The 21288-nt window shown below is 44.2% G+C and overlaps 1 protein-coding gene across 1 annotated transcript in view; it reads left to right on the top strand.

The window, feature by feature from the left end:
- LOC119372437 (zinc finger protein 337) overlaps window positions 1-21288 on the top strand; it is a 75622-nt gene that overhangs the window by 16457 nt on the left and 37877 nt on the right. The window contains exon 3 of the mRNA XM_049420243.1: window positions 18647-18767. Within this exon, the coding sequence (XP_049276200.1) occupies window positions 18707-18767 (61 nt within the window). The 5' untranslated portion in view covers window positions 18647-18706. The remainder of the gene's footprint in view (window positions 1-18646; window positions 18768-21288) is intronic.

Genomic DNA, 21288 nt, shown 5'->3' with positions numbered 1-21288 from the left:
AGCCTCACCAGCTCTTCATCTTCCTTCACTTCATCTCCGTAGCAGGACCACCGGGCATTGTAGTGCCGTTTCGGTGAAAGTCCGGTGAAGAAGTGCAAGAGAAGTAGGGCTTCATATGCAAAACATGCACAATGTCAACAGGTGGCGGACTTGACGAATCGAAGTGCAGCGGCGCAATCTTGTAATTCACGTCGCTAACTTGACTCAAGACTTGGTAGGATCCCGAGTAGTGGGAGAGGAGTTTCTCGGAGATCCCTACATGGCGACATGGTGACCAAAGGAGCACCAAAACACCTGGGGCAAACTTCATCTTACGATGCCGATGGTCATAGCGGGCTTTTTGCATACCTTTCGATGTGGGGAGACGAGATCGGGCGACTTGACAAGCCATGTGAGCCCGGCAATGGCGTCACGAGCGTACGTGGTAGCACATTGCACGGAAGGTAAGACACTTTGAATTGGCAATGCAGGGTCACAACTATACAAAAGATAAAAAGGTGAAAATCCCGCGGTGTCACGTCAAGGGGAATTATATGCAAAAGTCGCATAGGCCAACGTCGCGTCCCAGTCACGATGATCTTGAGAGACGTACATCGAAAGCATCTCTGTGAGTGTGTGGTTAAGATGTTCAGTAAGACGATTAGTTTGTGGGTGGTAGGCGGTAGACAGCTTGTGCTCTGTGGCACAAGATCGAAGGAGGTCGTCGACAACTCTGGACAAGAAAGAGTGGCCGCGGTCCGTAAGCAGCTGTCGGGGTGCACCGTGGAGGAGGATGACGTCGTGAAGAAGAAAATCCACAACGTCAATGGCGTAACTAGTTGGCATGGCCTTTGTGGTGGCAACACGTGTCGCGTAATCTGTAGTGATAGTGATCCACTTATTTCCCAGAGTCGTCGTCGGAAAAGGACCAAGCAGGTCAAGGCCGACGCAATAAAATGGTTCAGAGGAAACTTCAATTGGTTGGAGAAATCCAGCAGGCAGCGGAGGAGGCCTTTTCCGGCGTTAGCAAGTAGCAACATAACGATGCAGGGAGCTGTATAGTCCAGGCCAGAAGAACTGACGTCTACGCAGTTGTATGTGCGCGAAACTCCAAGATGTCTTGCCGTCTGTGCTTCGTGCAGTTGTTCAAGTATGACAGGCCGCAGATGTTGAGGAACGACAAGCAAAAGCTCAAGGCCTTCAATGCTGACGTTGCGGCGGTAGAGGATGCCGTCATACAGCACGAACATATGGAACGTGGCGTCGGTGCTGCCAGACTAGATGGCGTCGATGATAGTGCGCAGTGGCTCATATCGACGTTGTTTGGTGCACACATCCCTCACGTCAGTAAAAGCCATTATGCAGCTGTCCGGGTCATGTGCAAAGGGATCAGGAGGACCCACCGTATGGGAGAAAGACAGCAAGGTGTGTGCCCGGGCTAGTTGGCATTCCATATTGACGTGAACAGCGCGTGAAACACTCAGGGATGAATAACCGACGAGGATATTCGTCCCTGTGTGTTTCACGCGCTGTTCACGTCACTAGGGAGAAAGACAGTCTGCATCCTTGTGCAAACGTCCAGTCTTATAGGTGACGGTAAACGAAAATTCCTGAAGCCGCAAAGCCCAGTGACCATGACGTCTGGTCAAGTCCTTGAGAGAAGTGAGCCAGCAGAGGGCATGGTGGTTCATAACGACGGAGAACATGCGGCCAAATAAATATGGCCGGAACTTGGCGACAGCCCAAACTAAAGCGAAGCACTCTCTTTCGGTGATGGAATAATTTCGCTCGGGGGAAGAGAGCAGGCGACTGGTGTAAGCTATGACGCACTGTTGACCGTGCTGCCGTTGAGCGAGAACTGCTCCGATACCGTGCCCGCTGGCGTCGGTGCGGACTTCTGTTGGAGCAGATGGATCAAAGTGGGCAGGTATGGGCGGAGTAGTCAAGAAGCAGATTAGAGCAGTGAACGCTTGAGCCTGCTCAGGGCCCCATGAGAATGCGGTGTCCTTCTTCGGCAGATCTGTTAGTGGCCTAGCAACGTCAGCGAAGTTTTGCACAAAATGACGAAAGTAAGAGCACAGGCCGATGAAGCTCCGCACTTCAGAAGTAGAGCGGGGCACAGGAAAGCTCGCGGATCTTTCCAGGATCTGGTTGGACGCCGTCAGCGTTTACAAGATGGCCCAGCACGGTAATAAGACGGCGGCCAAACTGGCATTTCGTGGAATTCAGTTGAAGCCCGGCTGTTCTGAAGACCATGAGAATTGCAGCGAGATGGGTCAGGTGGCTGTCGAAAGTGGAAAAAAAGACAATCACATCGTCAAGGTAACACAGACGAGTAGACCACTTGTAACCTCGCAGTAGAGAGTCCATCATCCGTTCGAATGTCGCAGGAGCATTGCATAGGCCAAAGGGCATGACCTTGAACTGGTATACACCATCAGGTGTTATAAAGGCAGTCTTCTCGTGGTCCATTGCATCGACAGAAATCTGCCAGCAGCCGGACCAAAGATCAATAGACGAGAGGTATGTAGCTCCGTGCAGACAGTCCAAGACATCATCGATGCGTGGTAGCGTGTATACGTCTTTTCGTGTGATCTTGTTTAAGTGTCGATAGTCAATGCAGAAGCGCCAGCTGCCATCTTTTTAGCAAATCGTTCCTTGTCCGGTGAATGAAAAAAACTATTGTCATAAACAGGTATGTGCCACAGAAATTGGGCAAATTGCACTACTCACCACTGGTGCACTAAAAATGAAGAAATCAACAGTTAGCCCAACAAGTGGCTGCGAAGCGATGGCGGCGAGCTGAAGACACCGAGCACGTACGACGAGAGAATACAAGGGAATGGGAAAGGCAACTGCGGCTGCAAGAAGACCTTGAAGCAATGGAAGGCCTACGCCAACGACGATGTGCCCGTAGATCTATGAGAGATACAAACGCTTGGTTTCAGCGCGAGGTTCTGTCTCTGCAGTTTGGACATCCGTGTTGTGTCTGTGACTGTCTGTGGTTTAACTCGAACCTCTCTGCGCTGAGAATAAACGTACAAACAATCTAGCATCACCTAGCTAAAGCCTAGCAACGACCTAGAAGCAACCTAGAAACAACCCTCATCACCATAGCTAAGGCCTAGAAACAACCTAGAAGCAACCAGATTAATCTTCATAATCGTTCAGTTTCGCTTTTTCAAGCCTTGCGCGGCTTAGTGGAAGCTACGCCAATTTTTTTCTTGACAAGGATGACAGGGGAGGCCCAAGGACTGTCTGATGGTTTGATGACACCTTTGATGACCATTTTTTTTACTTCCATTTGGATAACTCTGTGCACAGTGTGGGAGACAAATAGGACTTGCGTCACCACTGTTTATATGGTGCTGAACGACGGACGTTTGCCCTAAAAATAAAAAATGTCACTGTTCGACGTGATAAGGCGACGGATGTCATTGGCAGGGTTGAGGTCGGGTGCAATCATCCTTGAGAAACCATCCGGCAAAAAGGAGGAGCTGTTAGTCGCATTAGGCGGAAGTAAATCAGTCTCGGCAGTGAGAGTTGCAATTTCAAATTTGTCAGTGTTAGATATGTTGGCCTAGAACATGCCACGAGGGAGCACTTGAGGGCACAAGCTGAAATTTAGAAGTGGTAGCGAGGTACGGTTGTCGGTGACAGTCATGAGTGTATGCGGAACAGTAACATTCTGGCTCAAAAGAACATCAACAAGGGGATAGAGGACATGTTCACCGTTGGGAACCTGCTGCCGTGCGGTCAAAACAACGTAGATGGCTGCCTGAGGTGATAGATGCACATTGTGAAGAGAGCAAAGGCGTGGTGGGGTGGTGTTAGGAGCAGCGACGAGCTGAGGCAGTTCTAGCTGAAGGATGCCGGTAGCGCGATCGATGAGAGCAAAATGATTTGACCGAAAATTCAGTCCAAGGATAACGTCGTAAGGTCAGCGGTCAATCACGGCAAACAGGACGGAAGTAGGTTGGTCAACTATACTTAAGCGGGCAGTACACATACCAAGAACAATTAGCCACACGGAGCACTTGTGTAGCTGCTGGTGTGAGGGCTTACTTTAAACATGTGCGTACGCTTGAACTCGTTACCAATATGTTCGCTCCAGTGTCGACGAGTGCTTGAACAGGTACGTAGTCTACTTTAACATCAATGACACTTCTTCTAGTGGGTGCAGAGAAAGGATTGCCCCGCCACGGTGGTCTAGTGGTTATGGCGCTCGACTGCTGACCCGAAGGTCGCGGGATCGAATCCCGGCCGCGGCGGCTGCATTTTCGATGGAGGCGGAAATGTTTGAGGCCCGTGTACCTAGATTTAGGTGCACGTTAAAGATCCCCAGGTGGTCGAAATTTCCGGAGCCCTCCACTACGGCGTCTCTCATAATCATATGGTGGTTTTGGGACGTTAAACCCCAGAAAAAAAAAAAAAAAAACAGAGAAAGGATTTGCTGCAGTGTTGTCAATGCAGCACCACCTCCGGGAGCTGCATTTCTTAGTTTTCCAAAGTGGTGTGGCTGAAAGCCACAGGAGACGATAGGTGTCGTGGCTGTGGCGAATGAGATTGGTGTCCACATGGCAAAGGCGAGGGGCTGTATCAAGTGTTCCTAGCAAGCAGCATTTTCAGCGGTGTTGGACTCTGGAGTGGGTGAAAAGTGGTGGGCATTACTGTCAAAACGGGTCATATTGGTCGTTGCGAGAGGTGCCAAGGACCATGTGTTGCGGCAGTAATGAGCAATATGTCCAACGCAGTGGCAGGTGAAACATATTGGGTGCTCATCTGCAGTTCTCCACTCTGCGGGTTGCGAAAACGTGGAGAGAACCGTTGGTTTGAGGAGGACATAGCAGAAGGGCATTCGCTTACTCTGGGCATGATGACAGAACACACGGAATGCACTCCAATATTTTGCAGCTCCAGACGAGCGATGGCTTGGACGAGAGGAATGGTATCAGGGGTGGCATCGGTGCTGCACGAATAGAATGCTGAGGGTGCCATTGCTTCCAGTTCACGACGAACAATTCGTGTCAGGTTTTCCGGCCGCGAAGGTTGTTGCGGTGTTTGGAAGTCTGGCGAACGGTTGCAGAATGTGGCGGCTTTTTGCTTGCTCGAACTGATGACACTCCCTGATGATCGCATCCACGGTGGAACAGCCCTTGCATGTCAGGAGATTGAATGCGTCGTCGGCAATCCCCTTCAGCACATGCCCGACCTTCTCACCTTCCGTCACGTCATTGTCGGCCATTCAGCAGAGAGCCAGCACGTCCTGAATATATGAGAGGTACGATTCCGTGGAAGATGGGGCACGGCAGGCCAATTCCTTTTTGATGGCGATGTTACGGCCAGCGGGTTTGTCAAATACCTCTCGCAACTTTTCTTTGCATTGGTCCCAGCTAGTGAGTTCTTCGTTTTTTTCGTACCACACCTTTACCGTTCCCCTCAAGTAAAATAACACATTAGCCAGCTGAATTGTGAGATCCCATCTGTTCGGTACACTCACGCGTTCAAACATGGCCAACCAGTCTTCAACGTCGATGCCATCGGTCCAACAGAATGGACCGGGATCCTTAGGTGGTACGAAAACAAGTGGTGGCGATGGCGCCGTTGATGGAGACAGTGACGTTGATGCGGAAGGCTCAACGTTAGCCATGGTTGCGAGGGCCATGCGATGTTCGCTGCAGAGCTCCGTTGCCTGCTGCAATACCCAGCACGTCCACCAATATGATACGGGCTTGTTTGAATGTATAGAATATGTATTTACAGAGAAAAATTGTTAAAAGAGTCAAGATGGCTGACCACCACACTCGCACGCCAATCAGCCTCACCAGCTCTTCGCCTTCCTTCACTTCATCTCCGTAACAATATGCTACAATCAGGGGTTGATCAAAATGCCATTGTATGTCTGCTTTTAAAGCGAGACATTCTTTACTTGCCTCTCCCCTGCTCTTCTGGTGCTGTCTGCCTGCTTGCATGATGGGCTACAAAATATTGGGGCTGTCGCTGGCTCACTCAATGACTGGCAAATGTTCCAGGGCTGGATCATGCATGTTGACCATGTGGTAATATGGTGGTGGCCCTGCCTGGCAGCTGGTACAAATTTAATTGCTTGAGTAGCTTGCTATGCTTTTTAAACTTTTTTGCAGGACGCTAACCTCGCCTTTTTTTTGGGGGGGGAAAGATCCCCGTGACATTCTGCTGCCGGGTGCAAAGTCGTGTCCAAACTTCTGACGTCACATCTCAAGTGAGCATGGCTTGCAAGAATGCCCGTGGAGCACACTTTGGATACAAGAGCCACGTGTGGTTAAAGTAGTTCTCGGTGCTTGTGCAGTGCTTTCAGACGTGTACGTTGAAAAGTCCCTGAAACTTTTTTTAATTGTGTTAGCATTTAGGCTACGGCATTATCAAATCATTTCCTTCATAAATTAATTGACACACCTTGTATTGAGGCAGTTATGGGCAATCAGCTGTTGCCTTCCTTACCAGCACCGCTTTTTCTTCTCAACTTCACTGAGCAGCTGTCGTCAGTGCATGTTTGAGCTAAGATGTGCTAAGAACAACGCAGACAAACTGAAGCTTTCTGACAACGATCATCGATAAGCGTAAATACAAGAATTGTGGTGTCATCTTCGGGGGTGAAGTTATGGTCGCTAATGTGTGGATCGTGGCATTGATCAGATAGTGAAAGCCCGATGCTTGGTGTACCGAGGCTTTGCAGTGACTCTGCCCATCAGTTACCTTGCACAAGCGCACGTGTTGCAGCTTAACACATCACCGATAGGTATTTGCAGCCTGCAACACAGGGAGTAATGGTGTGGAGAAAAGGAACCTGTAGATTGGCACTGGTGGTGCAGCTCACATCAACATGGAACACATTGCAATACAGGCAGTGATGGAAGTGCTGCTCCAATTGCTCCAAACTGCTCCAAAAGAGAAATGCTGCTACATGCTGCTCCAATCTTTAATTTCTGTTAGTAACTGCTCCGAACCTGCTCCGAAATGGCACTTCGAAAATTTAGACGAGGAACTTTAAATGTGTGACCATCTTGCAAGCCCCAAAGAAACTAAAACCAATCTGTATACTATTATCCTAGTATGCTACTAGTACGCAGCTTTATTGGCTCTGATCTCATTTATCCAACTAGAACTGGATGTAGCTCTTTTGGCTGTTCTTTTTTTTCTTTCAAATTGACATGCAGGCTATTTTGGTGAAATGTGATAATTACAGAGATTGCTGTGATCTTGCACCATTTATCAGCTTAATGAGAACTAACAGACCATTTATCAGCTGCTGCTTTGACAACAATTTTATGTCACTGTGGTTACTTCTATAATGTGTCGCTCAGCTTTACCAGTTTGATCTCATTTCTGCCACAAATACTGGTATGTTAAATGTATAGCTCATTTCACGGCGCATCCCATAAACAGCCATCTTTTTAATTGTTTGTTTCTTGCAGTTTACACTGATGGTTGTCTGTGAATTATTTTTCGTAATAAATAATATTTATGAGACACTTCAGCAGTGCTTTGATGCTAGGACCTGTATGTCACATTTTGCCATCTGCCTTTTAAAAGACCAATAGGTGCTCAAAACTAGCATTTTTCCTGCTCCAAGAACGCTTATCACTGCTCCAAAATGGTAATTTTTCTGCTCCTAAATCTGCTCTAAAAAGTAAAAAGTCACTTCCATTACTGCTGCAGGCAGACAACGCTCGCTGTCTGCCGGAAGTTGCCACTGGTAGTAGTAAACTGTGATTGTGTATTCCCTTTCTGTTGCTGTTTTCATAATACAACAAATTTTAAAGTGTTCCAATCATTATGAGCAATATTTGTTCACAATAAATTGAAAAATAAAACCGTAACATCTGTAGGACATCCAATCAGATTGGTCACCTCTGTGACATCGCTCACCCATGGAACGTGCCATGGGCAAGACAGTGTGGCTGCAAAACAGTGCTGCTACAAAACAGTGCTTTATGCAGAGAGCTTAAGTTTGTCTGCTAATGATCCTAGGCACCGGCTCAATGCATTTCTTTGAAATAGTCAAGACTTTTTCAAGGTTCCTTTAATTAATCTAAGATATGTGCATAGAAAAAACGTGTTTTACAGAGCCTTCAGTAGAAGTGGTAACTTGTTTGGCTGTGCACTGTATGTTGAGTATGCTGCTGTACATCTTTCAAATTAATTTGCTGAACTTGGTTGGATCACATACTGGTGTCATGCACATTGTAGTACTCTTCTATCATTTTTCTGTTGCAAGTAGCAAAGCAGCAGACTTGAAGCACTTTCAAGTGTGACCACTATTAAATGCATGTCATGGCAGTTTGTTTAACCATAACAGCCTTTGCTTAGGCGAAGACTCAGCTGATCTTGCCAAGTGCTGCTAAGGATGTGCCTGTGTCTTTTCGTATTTCATCAGTCGTTGTGTGAAGCGTCAGTTGCACAAGCCCATGTCAGGTTATTGGGCACAGTTTTCGTAACTTCTGTCAAACGTTTAGCGTGCTGTGAAAATCTTGTTGCTTGAGTTGGAGCCGAGTTTAAACCACAGGTGAATGTATGCTACACGCTACTACATACCCAGACACACAGGGCTTTTTAGAAAATGTTTGACACTTATTTAAAATTGAAGAGGTGCAATAATTATGTGATATTTACATTGGTATACATCTGTCACGGAGGCATGCTACTGAAAAGGACTCCGGGTAGTAATTAGGCAATAAATATGCAAATTATACTTTTCATCAACAGAACCAGAAGACAAAGCTCACCATCTGGGGAGTTTGTAATGTTTTCCATAGATGCCGGGCGATGTCTCTTCCAATGTTCTAAACTTGTGGCCAGTTTCTTCAGGTAAACTACATCGACAGCTGACAAGTGCAACTGTCAAAATTGTAGCAGATGCCCGTGAGTGGTATGCCACTTGCACGTCTCGGTTGTGTGAGCACAATGTGGCTGCATTCATACAAGATCATTTGCTTTGTGACAATCGTTGGGGATTTTACAAAAAGTACCCAACACAAGGTAACCTCATCTCATTCAAAAGGCGAGATGTCGGCAGGAGGCCGAAAAAAATTTGTAAAATTATGTCTCGGGAATCAGTAGCTCAACCACATCCAAGATAATGTGAGACCATATTTGCAAGTTTAATGGCACTTGTATTGCTTATACTGTCCCCATTCAGTCAACTCCAGGCGCCCAGACAAGCTTACGACAACAAGCAGGCCTATTGGGGTTTCACTGGTCATTATATTTGACTCGGCAAACAATTTGGCAACGTTCTTAGCCTGTGAACGTTGTATTGAAGAAAAGAAAGGCTTCCTACGGCAGGTCTTTCAGATAGATCACACAGTGCCCTTTTTGCTTTCCTTGAAATCAACAGCGTACTCTCCGCAGGTGGAGGAACGTTACTTTGTTCTGACAAGGTGCATTACACAATGCTCATCCACCTGTCCCGGAAAATGTTGATGGCCAAGCTGCATCTTTTGTTGTCTGAAAAGCTGGCAAAATGCCCACGTGTTGGAAGGAAGCTATTATAATTCCATTCTTTAAAGTGGGAAAAGAGCCCACATTACCAAGCAGCTAAACAAAGAAGGGCATGGTTTATACAATGACTACAAGTGGCTTAAGCCAATTGTTATGAAGAACAAGCTAATCTCTGAATAAGCTGTAGTGCCAAAACTTGGAGAAGGACCAAACCTTCTGATGGAATGCTTTGTGTCTCTTCCCTCCATATTGGGGGCAGTGATTGTGTTGTGCTTGCGTGGCGTCCCTGTCCACTTGCCACACAGTGAACAAATGTGCACATTTTATTGTGCCCTGGCGAGATGAAGATGAGAACCAAGGCATCTGGAGACCATTTGATTAGAGAAAGGGAACAGCATAAGTTTCACTGATGCAGGGATGTGGGGAATACGTGCTATTTAACGACATGCATTTTATCGAAAGGAGATGTCGCTTTTTCGAGAGCCCAGTTTTTCTTTAATGCCCCCGTTGATATGCTGAATAAATTCAACTTGCCTTTGCAGATCAGAATTTGCTTTGGCATGCTGCAACAACTCTGTCAGAGAATGTTTGGAGATTGCTGACACCGTCGCAGAGATGAGTATAAGGTGTCCTGGTGGGAACTTCAAACCTCGACCCTCGAATGTAGAAAATTAAGCTATAAAAATTAAGTTTTAGCTGTGCACTTGTTATTAAAAAAAAAATCAAAGTCAGTTCCACATCAAGAGAAAGCTGTACGACTGCGGAGCATTGATTTGCCTGCGCTTCTCTTGTGTTTACCTTGTGTTTATCTGCTCTAAATGAACAAGCGCTAAGAAACGGGGACTAAAACGAAACACACAGGACAGGCACTCAACTTTCCGCTGAGGTTTATTGAAGCAACATAAAAATTTATGACAGCAACCAGCAACGGTGATCACATTCATGATATAGCCACCCAATAACAAAAGTGTCGAGACCTCACCTTAAACATCCCATCATGGCCACACACAAAGCAGTCTTGGCTGCCTATTTATTTATTGATTTATCAAATGCCCACAGCGCCTTCATAGGCATTACAATGGGAGGGGGGATACATAAAGTACATAACACAAAAATACAGGTTACATACGTAAACAGAGAAATATGGTCATAACTGGCTCATTCCACGCCAACTGTCCCAGCCGGGGCGCTCGACAAAAATCAATATCTCAGGAAAAATCTGAGAAAATTACACACATATAGGCTTTAGTCCTGCAGTATTTTTCTAAAATATTTTGAGCGGCAAAAATATTTCGGGCACATGAGTGCCATTTGAACTTCTCGATATGGTGGAAAACCAGGTACGAAAGAAAAATTCGCTATAAATGGACCGTTTTACGCATTCATTCGAAACTTGCTTTTTTTGTGTTTTAGAGCATCGCGATTTTATAATAGGACAGTTGCTTAGAGTAGCTTTATGTTTTTCACTCCTTGGCGCGTAGGTAAAATTGGGTAAATTGCAGTGTTTTCGGGAATTTTTTTACAAAAGACGACTGTAGATCAAATACATCAATTATTTTTATAGAACTCTCCATAAAACGTACTATCGCTTAAAATTCTTGTTATGCCTGTGTGCGGCGCACAGGCTTTAAAATAAAATCCTGAACTTGGAAAAAACGCTACATTGGCCTATGTTCAGACGTCTGTAGCACCCTAAGGTGGTCCAAGAAAAAATAAGCAGAAAAGCGCATACGATTGAGAATCATAACAACTTCGTCCACAGAAAGTTTAATCGAAGTAGTTTTTGTTTTAGTGAAGAAAAATTTTTTTGAAGTTTAGTCCCCCATTGCATTATTTTGCTATGGGGGCAGTACAAACTGACTGATTTTACTGCATAAAAAAAAGAGGTAATGTATTCGTAGCACATGGTTTTCAGCTCCTTTTGTTAGTACTTTATGATGTATATTACATATCAAGGAGACGATAAACAGAGGTAAAAATATAACAATACCATTGGCTTAAATGCCAAAATTCCCCCAATAATGAATCGCGTTACGTATTGCATTGTTTACGCACACCGGAGGCGGAGGAAGCGGCGCCGGACAACTACGCCACATAAATAGGCTGTTGTGATTTCATAACAGCTGTAAAACAGTGCATGTTACCAGACTGACAAATTCTACGTTAACCAAAATCTTCTGCCTGCAACCATCCAAATAAGGAAGTGAAAAATAGCTTGGCATATCCCGTAAGTAGTGCTGCGGTCGACGGACGGAATGCGTGAATACGTGGCGCGTTGTCACATTATGTGCCGTTCGTCGCGGAATACTTAGATGAGCTCCGTTTGGACCCGCTATAAATGACCACGCTCACGCCTCCTTTCTCCGATTTACATGAACATTGAGACAACTTATTTTGACGCCAAATGATTCTCAGAGCCGTATGCAATAAATAATGCGATTCATTATTGGGGAATTTCGGCACCTAAGCCAATGGTATCGTTATATTTTTACCTCTGTTTATCGTCTACTTGATATGTAATATACATCATAAAGTACTAACAAAAGGAGCTGAAAACCATGTGCTACGAATACATTACCTCTTCTTTTATGCAGTAAATTCAGTCGGTTTGTACTGCCCCCATAGCAAAATAATGCAACGGTGGGACTAAACTTCAAAAAAGCTTTTCTTCACTAAAACAAAAACTACTTCGATGAAACTTTCTGTGGACGAAGGTGTTATAATCCTCAATCGTATGCGCTTCTCTGCTTATTTTTTCTTGGACCACCTTAGGGTGCTACAGACGTCTGAAGATAGGCCAATGTAGCGTTTTTTCCAAGTTCAGGATTTTATTTTAAAGCCTGTGCGCCGCACACAGGCATAACAAGAATTTTAAGCGATAGTACGTTTTATGGAGAGTTCTATAAAAATAATTGATGTATTTGATCTACAGTCGTCTTTTGTAAAAAAATTCCCGAAAACGCTGCAATTTACCCAATTTTACCTACGCGCCAAGGAGTGAAAAACATAAAGCTACTCTAAGCAACTGTCCTGTAATAAAAGCGCGATGCTCTAAAAACACAAAAAAGCACGTTTCGAATGAATGCGTGAAACGGTTCATTTATAGCGAATTTTTCTTTTGTACCTGGTTTTCCACCATATCGAGAAGTTCATATGGTGCTCACGTGCCCGAAAACTTTTTGCCGCTCAAAATATTTCGGGAAGATACTGCAGGACTAATGTCTATACGTGTGTAATTTTCTCAGATTTTTCCAGAAAAATTGATTTTTGTCGAGCGCCCAGACTGGGACAGTTGGCATGGAATGACCCAACTACTATACTAGTAAATTGCAACATGGTTATAGTACCTATACAATAACATTGTGGAGCGCCTGGACAAACGCTGCATTTGAACTTATCCTCACGATTTCTGATGGTAGCCGATTCCAGGCTGTAATTGTACTGGGAAAAAAGGACTTTTGATACATGGCACTTCTACAGAATATTTCTTTTATTTTTAAATCGTGGTCCACTCTCCTAGACACGTAATCAGGGTCATGCAAATATTTCGTGCGGTTGATTCCCGTACGTGAATGGTAGATGTCACGGAACAATTTCAATTTATGAGTACAGCGTCGTTTTTGAACACTGCCCCATCCAATTAACTTTTTTGCCTTGGATACACCGAAGTGCCTTGAATAGTTTTGAAAAAACAAACCTCACTGCTTTACTCCGTATTCTTTCCAGTTTGTCTATGTTCGTTTGTGTCCAGGGATCCCAAACCGTACTGGCGTACTCAAGCACTGATCGTACACTGGAAAGATAAAGTAGAGCCCTTGCACTGACTGGAAATTGTTTGGCATTCCTTTTGAGATACCCGAGCACATGTGATGCTTTGGCAGTAATATAGTTAATATGTCGTGTCCATGATAAATCGGTGGTTAGGAACACTTCCAAATATTTAAATTCACACACGGACAATAGCTGTGTTCCATTAATGTCATAAATAGTCTGAAATTGTTGAGTTCTTTTTTTATAAGAACACATGTGTACTGTTTTTTCAACGTTCAGTTTCATATGCCAATCTGGGCACCACTGTGTAATCCGATCTATATCACCTTGCAGAATTGCACAATCACTTTTGTCATGAATTACTCTATACAACACACAGTCATCTGCAAACATGCGTACAGCAGAAACAATATTATCACTGATGTCGTTCACATAAACCAAGAAGAGCAAGGGGCCAAGCACCGACCCTTGCGGCACTCCTGAGGTAATGTCAGCCTTACCTGATCTTTCACCATTAATTATAACTCTTAAGTGCCTAAGCTGCAAATAATTTTTAATCCATGAACTCTCAGAACTGTCAATACAATACCATGACAGCTTTTCAATTAATGCATCATGATGTGCAGCGTTGAAAGCCTTCTGGAAATCGAGAAATATGCACTCAATGGTGTCGCCTCTGTCCTATGCACTAGACAGGTCATGAGTCAACTCTGTTAGTTGTGTGACACAGGAAAGTCCAGTACGGAATCCATGCTGGCAGTTGTTTAATAATGAGTTCTCATTTAGATGCTTTATTACGCTTGAGAAGAGTACATGTTCCATCACCTTACATGCCGTACTGATTAATGACACAAAGGCAATAGAACAAAATTATTGTATCACCTGACTCCTGCATTAAACATGCTTAGAGTGGCACATGTACAAGTTCACTAAGGTCGAAACATCGACAACACTAAAGGAACCAAGCACTGCCGAGCCCAAACAAACCATCAAAGAAGACTGACATAGAAAACAAACAAACCCGTCAGTCGAGAAAATTGGGCTAGAACAACTGTAAAGGTATGAACAGAACGTCGATGTCATTTTTAACCGAAGAGCTGTGTAATTGGAAAACGTTTTCAAAAGACAGCAAAAAAGCAAAATAAAAACAACAAAGCTTGAACACCAAAGTGCCGTGTCACTGAGCAGGTTAAAACAAGCCACTAACAATGCTTAAACAAGGAGCTGTGTCAGTAAACAGTAAAAAGCGTGGCATAAACAAAAACCATACCACCTTGAGAAACTGTGCTGGAAGGGCAAAATTGCATTGTCAAACAGTGTAAGCCTACTGCTGTATAATCTTCTAGGAAGGCAACTTCCTTGTTGCAGTGTGTGATAGAAGGCCCACTGATCCATTTATCACTGGACTTGAGGATATGAAAAGCTACAATTTCTCTCTCTGTTCTGTCATGTGAACACTTGAGGAAAGCGGTGCGCACAAATTCTGGAATGCATGCACACCTTTCACAATGCTGTGCGACAAAGTATGTTCTCTCGCCCTTTCATTAAAACCAGTTTGCCCAATACACACTTTATCGCAACCCCAAGGGATATAGTACACAACATTGATTGCACATACCGTAAACTGAGTGGCATGCCTCCTGGTACACTGCATACGGCTCCTATTGGAAACAAGAGAGCAAATTTTTGAAAGTTTGCATGGGGCAGAAAACACATTGATGTGGTACTTCGATGTAACTTTTTTTCAGATTATGAGAAATACAATGGATATGAGGAACAGCTAGTGTTGGCTGTCTGTCACTTTCGCTTTTGCAAGTTTTACGAGTGCGTTTCAGCTTCTGGAGCACACGCTGTGGACCTACGAATGCGGTTACTTGGCTGCTCTAAGACGTTCAATCTGGATTTCAAGCCCTTTTTGCATCTCGTGTTGACAGGATTTATCTAGGGCCGCCTTTACACAGTTTGCATCTTGTTTCTTGGCGCTCGTTTGTTTCACATTAAGTACGAACCAACTTGCCCAGGCACGTCTTATCATCTGCTCTTTCCTTGTGATTATGTGATATTCGTTATCCTTTTGTGTGTTTTCTTGGGATTATCTGATTTGTTTTGCGATTATCTATTTTCTGTTCTATGGTCTCCTTCGTACTGTTTTTCTACTGTTTGCTGCTCCGAGCACAATGAGTCTGACTCCCGGCACTGGTGTTTCGGCTCCGCTTCTAGCTTTTGTAGATCTGTGTCTAACTCCTGATGCTGGTGTTTCGCTGTTGCTTCACTGGCTCAGACAGGCGAATGAGCCCTTTGGCGACACTGGCGTTCAAGGGCAAGAGCACGCTGGCATTTCAAATGTGCAGCCTGCTCGGCTTATGTGTATCAAACATGGGACCTGCGTGATGCCAGTGCAAGACATGAGACGATGACAGGGCAGTACATCGTGTCGGTTGCATTAAGTTGGCACACATTTAAGAGCAAAGCTACAAGCTCAGATTCAGTAAAAGTAATATTTTTCTTAGATTGTGCTTGACATTACCTTGTGAACGCTGTGTGCATGCACCAAGAGTGGCTCTGTGGGGAATGTCTGTGGCCTTAAAACCTAAACAAGAAAGTTTATCTTTGTCAGGGAAGCAGCATATGCATTTCTTGTGGTAATCGATTTCGATCAGTTTCTGTCTAACATTTAATTGACCTTCAACAGGCAGTTTGTTCATGTGCTTTGGCATACTATAGAAGTTTTTTCTTATATGCTATATTCAGTTTGTTCGCCATCTTCAGTGTTATGCGCCTTTGCAGGTAGCAGTTTATTGTGACCAGTATTTTGAAGATGACACTGGCACTTAGGTTCACTGTCGCCTCCTAACAAGAGGCAAGAGTCTAGGGTAGTTTTAACAAAAAGGAATACTGTTTAAAGGCAAAGCTCTCTGCTTATTCATCTGTCTTTGGGTTCTAACAGAACGTTGATACAAGAAAGCATCTGTGACCATATCGAGACACGATTGACAACGATACTGCCGCTGTTTCATGCAATGGCCAACGGATTACAGCGATTCAGAATGGCCTTCTGCTGCAGCACTGACCGAATGGCCCACGTCTGTGCTTCTGCAAGTCTTTGCCCAGTTCTGTTTTTGTCAAATCACTGTTTGGTAGATGATGTACCTTCACGCTGCTTTAGCTCTACGATCTGACATTGCAGACGACATGCTACCTTCTCAGCCTCCAGAACGTCACTTCGGCCATTTTATTCGGGTTGTCATTAAATGTAAGGTAGAGTCGTAGCGTGGGAGGGTGCTCTGCATTCTTGATTGCTTATAAGTTGGCTGGCGAGTAAGACGTTCTGGCAGGCTAGTTGGTTCATAGCTTTTAGACGTTTTTAACTGTGCGAAAAGACGAGGACACGAGTGAAACACACACAGAATACCACGAGCACAGACTGCCAACTGTTTACTTCTGGTAAGCAGGGAACAGATATTTCATTCAGGAACCTGGACACACGACCAACCTGTAGATATTGCATGTGCTGACAAGCACAACAACATTGCCGAATAAGAGTGCAGTACGAGACAGCAACCAAACAAACAGTGCAAATCGTGAGACCAATCTCACTGAGCTTTGCGCATGTGAAGGAACCAAAAAAGCCAGATGTCACCTAACAAATAACCTGAGTAAAGGTGGAAGGATGAGGACGTAACATGGCTTGAAGAAAACATAAAAGTTTACTGATCAACAAATGTAAAGATGTATAGGTAGTAAAACCACATGAAAAGACAACATTTGACTGAAGTAAAGCTGTAGGCGACAGCATTAAAAGTGACAAAGTAAAAAAAAAAGGACGGCAAGACTCCATGTGAAAGACTGGAGGTCGTCCGCACTTTTAGCATGTGTTCTGCGGGTGTCCGCAGGTGTTTTTACAGGGCACTCTCTAGGAAAGCAACTTGATGTGGCAATAAAGAAAGAGATGGTGTGCCAGTACATTTGTTGCCAGTTTTTATGATATGAAAGGCTTTGACAATCTCCCTTTCGGTCTGGTCCCTTAATTTAAACGAGAACTTTGTGCTTTCAAGAATTGTACTTCAGGAAAACTTGACACTGGGCTAGTTGGTGAAACACGTCATTTCAGTTTCTTTTTTAGCCAGTATGGGGTCAAGGCCGTCTTCTTGGCTCTCTGTAAACTCGGTAGAGTGCGCCCAATGCTTACAGGAAACAATAAGAGTACTCCCCAGTGCTCAACAAGGCACCAAACAAATGACACAGAGTGTATTTGTGGGGTGGTGTATTCAATGCACTGTTCGTTTGGCCGCCATCTTGTACTGCATTCTTATTCGGCAATGTTCTTGTGTTTGTCAGCACATGCGATATTTACAGGTTGGTCGTGTGTCCAGGTTCCTGAATGAAATATCTGTTCCCTGCTTACCAGAAATAAACAGTTGGCAGACTGTGCTCGTGGTGTTCTGTGTGTGTTTCACTCGTGTCCTCGTCTTTTCACGCAGTTTAATTATGCTGAAAGCTGGCTGGACAATGGCCCTCTCGGCTCATAAACCTCAAACAGCATTCTGTGTGCTCCTTTGTGGTTAAAACCATTTTTGCCAACAGTTTATGTCTAGAAAACTTGTGCTGTGTGTCGACTGTGTATTCGTATTTCTTTTTTACAGATTCCTAGTCCCTTACTACGTTTTGCTATTGTGGCATGGTTAAACACTAGGCTTGTGTGAATAGTAAATTTTAGGTTTGAATCACATTCGAATAGTATATATCCAATATCCACATGTATAAAGACAAATGAGCATATTTGTCATGACCCAACTAACCTGCACAATATTTTTTTTTAATTGAAACAAGGCATGTGTAAATGTCATTCTTTTTGGTTCAAAGGAAGTGGAAGCAACTTTGAATTGTAGCAGGATTTTACTTTTGGTAGGAAGCAAGTGATTACCTGAAAGTATGTTACGTTTCGAAATTTACTATAAGTAGGTATAATATATAAGTAGGTATAACCAGCTTTTAAACTTTAAAAAATGATGAATCGATGCGAGGGTAATACGTTCATTGAACCTTGAAGTGGGGCTTTGCGGCAGTGTGGATTTCCCCTGGATAGATGTATTAACGGCATAGCACCACTGCACTGCAGTGAAACCACCTTTATAGGGGGGGGGGGTTACATGCGGACAAATATACACATATGCGTTTATTTCGATTACTTCAAAATTTACGATAACTTAAATTCGCATCGAAGCGAATTCGAATACTGTAATATTCGTTCGAATATTCAAAGTGCTCGAATGTTCGCACAAGCCTGTTACACACATATGCGACATGCTAAAAATGGAATATTCCAACTTCAATCTTCGTGGGGTTCTATCTGGTAATGTTTAAAGAAGTTTGTTGGTGTGAATGTTGGTAAAAAAACCTTTCTCCTTCTTTCCAGTTGAAGGAATTGAATGTCACTGCTGTGCAAGACAGAAGCCTATGGGAAGATGGAGAGTTAATGCAACAGTGGTTGCTCTGTGTTGTTGTCATCTCCAACAAACCATGGCTGTTGCCTCACGGTGCTGCTGTTTTGTTCACTAGAACTTGTTGTTGGGCTGGTTGGGTTATGGTGAAGTAATTAGAGGCAAATTAGCACTCATTCATGCACACACGCATATACTGAAGACCACCCACTACATAGAGTGCCCCCTCCCCCATATGAGTGCGGTGTGAAGGGGGAGTGCTGTACACGAGGGGTGGTCTTGAGTACATGCTTGTGTGCATGAACGGTGTTGAATTCCAATGGCGGAGTCGGAGCAAGTTTTACTGCTCCTTTTGGAGCAAGTGTGTTCCAATGAGAGAGTGAGGGTGGGAGTCGAAAGCGTTCCAACAAGCGTGTTGGAGGTAGATTCAGAGTGGGATGTCATGTCACTCCGGGGAGCAGGAAGAGTTGCTCCGTCGAAATTGGCAAAGTGGACCAGAACTTGGCGTGACGTACTTCCTTTAACACGTTTGCCTGCTTGGGGGCACTGCTGGTAGCCGCTTGTTTTGGCAGTAATGGTGGACGACATGGGCGGCTCAGAAAATTGTGTTGCATTGCTTCTGCTGCTTGATAGCAACAGCTCCGAGTAATGAGCTCCACTTCCTTCACGAGCGATTCATTCGATAGTGATAGCGACACTGAGACTGCCGCGTGTAAGCGGCAATTTGATGGAATTCGACAGCAGACTGGAATAACTACATGCAAGGTATTCTGGGCAACTCGTCACCCGAAAGATAGAACCAATAGAACTTCAGCTTCCGCCTTGCTCCACTGGAATGTTCCAATCGCAAATTTAAAGGCATTGCTCTAGGCCAGAGTAGAGTGCTCGCTCACAAATACCATTGGCCGCTCCGACATTGCCATTGGAATTCAACGTGAGTGCCGATTTGCATCTAATTACTTCACCATGACAGCTGTATTGTGGTCGCATTAAGGAAGTGTTACTGTCGTACATCACTCTCGTAATGAGAAGTACTAATATCTTTCAAGAAAGTTGCAGAATGTGTCTGCTACTTCATCATAAGTGTCAAGTATCAGCTCCGCAATCTTTCTGGCGAAAATCATGGCTAACTTCCCCAGCTATGTGTAACCCGAACTCAATTACCAGTGTCACTAGATCCCCCCTCCTCTTGCACCTTGAGCATTGAGCAGTGCCTTGGGTGAGCAGCTGATGTGTAATTTTGATCATTTTATCGTAAGGTAGGTAGTCAAGTTGTACAGCTGCAATTTAAGTCACATAAGCGGCAGTTTGGGAAGGTTGGTAATTTAAAAACTTACTGCAGAAAGGCACACACATGAAAACGGCAGAGCCTTCAGCTGTGTATCCTTGCAACCTTTTATTACTTCGTCTATTGTAGGTTTGGGCTAATTGGTGATGGGGATTCAGAACTGTGTTATGCACCAAATCAAAGTCGACAGAACGCAGAAAGCCGAGACATGCACAAGCGCATGTCTTGTCTTTCTGTGTCTGTCTCCTTTGATTTGGCACAAAATGAGGTTACGAACCTTTTAAACCCTATGGACACAAGCTTAAGCGAAGCATACTCGGGCGCACTACAAGAAAGGCGAAAACCTATCAGATAAAAGGTCAAGTGCTGTTAGCTTGATAGGTCTTTGTGTGTTGCTTGTCAAGTAGTGTTTCTCTGTGTAAGTCATACTCTGGAAAGATGGTGGCCGATGTTCCTGAGGATAAAGTAGAGGAGCTTGTTATGCAGTTCTGTGTTGTGTCATACACAGCTTGGTTGTGAGGATTATTTAAAAACTGGGTGTTGCTAATGGTTGAGTGAGAGCCCCCGTGTTCATCAAGACTTTGTTCTGAAACATCATTATTTTGCCATGTTCACTGACGTCTGCTCAACACATCCTGGCACCTACACATGTGTAAAGCTTTAAAGCGGATAGCTCAGTGTTTGTTCACCATCATAGTTCGTGATGGCGTGAGTTGAATGGCAACTGAAGCCATGTGGCACGTATAGTTTGTTACAATGTGTAAGTGAGAAAACATCACGCTTTCATAGTTGTTCCAGTTTTAAGAGGCTGAAGCATGTATTGTACCACATTCTGATTGAATCCTAGGTCATTTTGAAGGGCAATAACATCATGGTCACTGATCTGGATGGTTAATGATACAATTATTTCTAAATAATAATGGATGTAAAATATTTTGCAAATTGATATAGACGAAAACAAATTGTGACGGTCCAGTGCCTTGCAGCACACCCATTGTATTACAATAAAAATGGCAAAGTTGTGGTTATTATGACATGCGAACTGCATTCAGCCTTCATTAGCATCATTAACTTGAGATAGCATGATTAACTTGAGACTACTTGTAGAGAATACTTGACAAAATTTATTTGAGTTTTATCGTTTGCTTTTTGCTGTATTTGGAGATACAGTTATACATTGCTGGTGCAGTTGTCAGGTTCTGACTGTGTCACTGAGTCGAGTTGTTACTCGAGGTGGTTCTGACTGAAATGACAATTTTTTGTGTAATCTCCTACGACTGTGCTAAAATGATGACCCATTGTGCTAATCATGATCAAGTGCACCCAGAT

Source organism: Rhipicephalus sanguineus, chromosome 10, assembly GCF_013339695.2.
Source record: "Rhipicephalus sanguineus isolate Rsan-2018 chromosome 10, BIME_Rsan_1.4, whole genome shotgun sequence".
Classification (NCBI taxonomy): Eukaryota; Metazoa; Arthropoda; class Arachnida; order Ixodida; family Ixodidae; genus Rhipicephalus; species Rhipicephalus sanguineus.
This window is presented reverse-complemented; position numbering and strand designations above follow the sequence as displayed.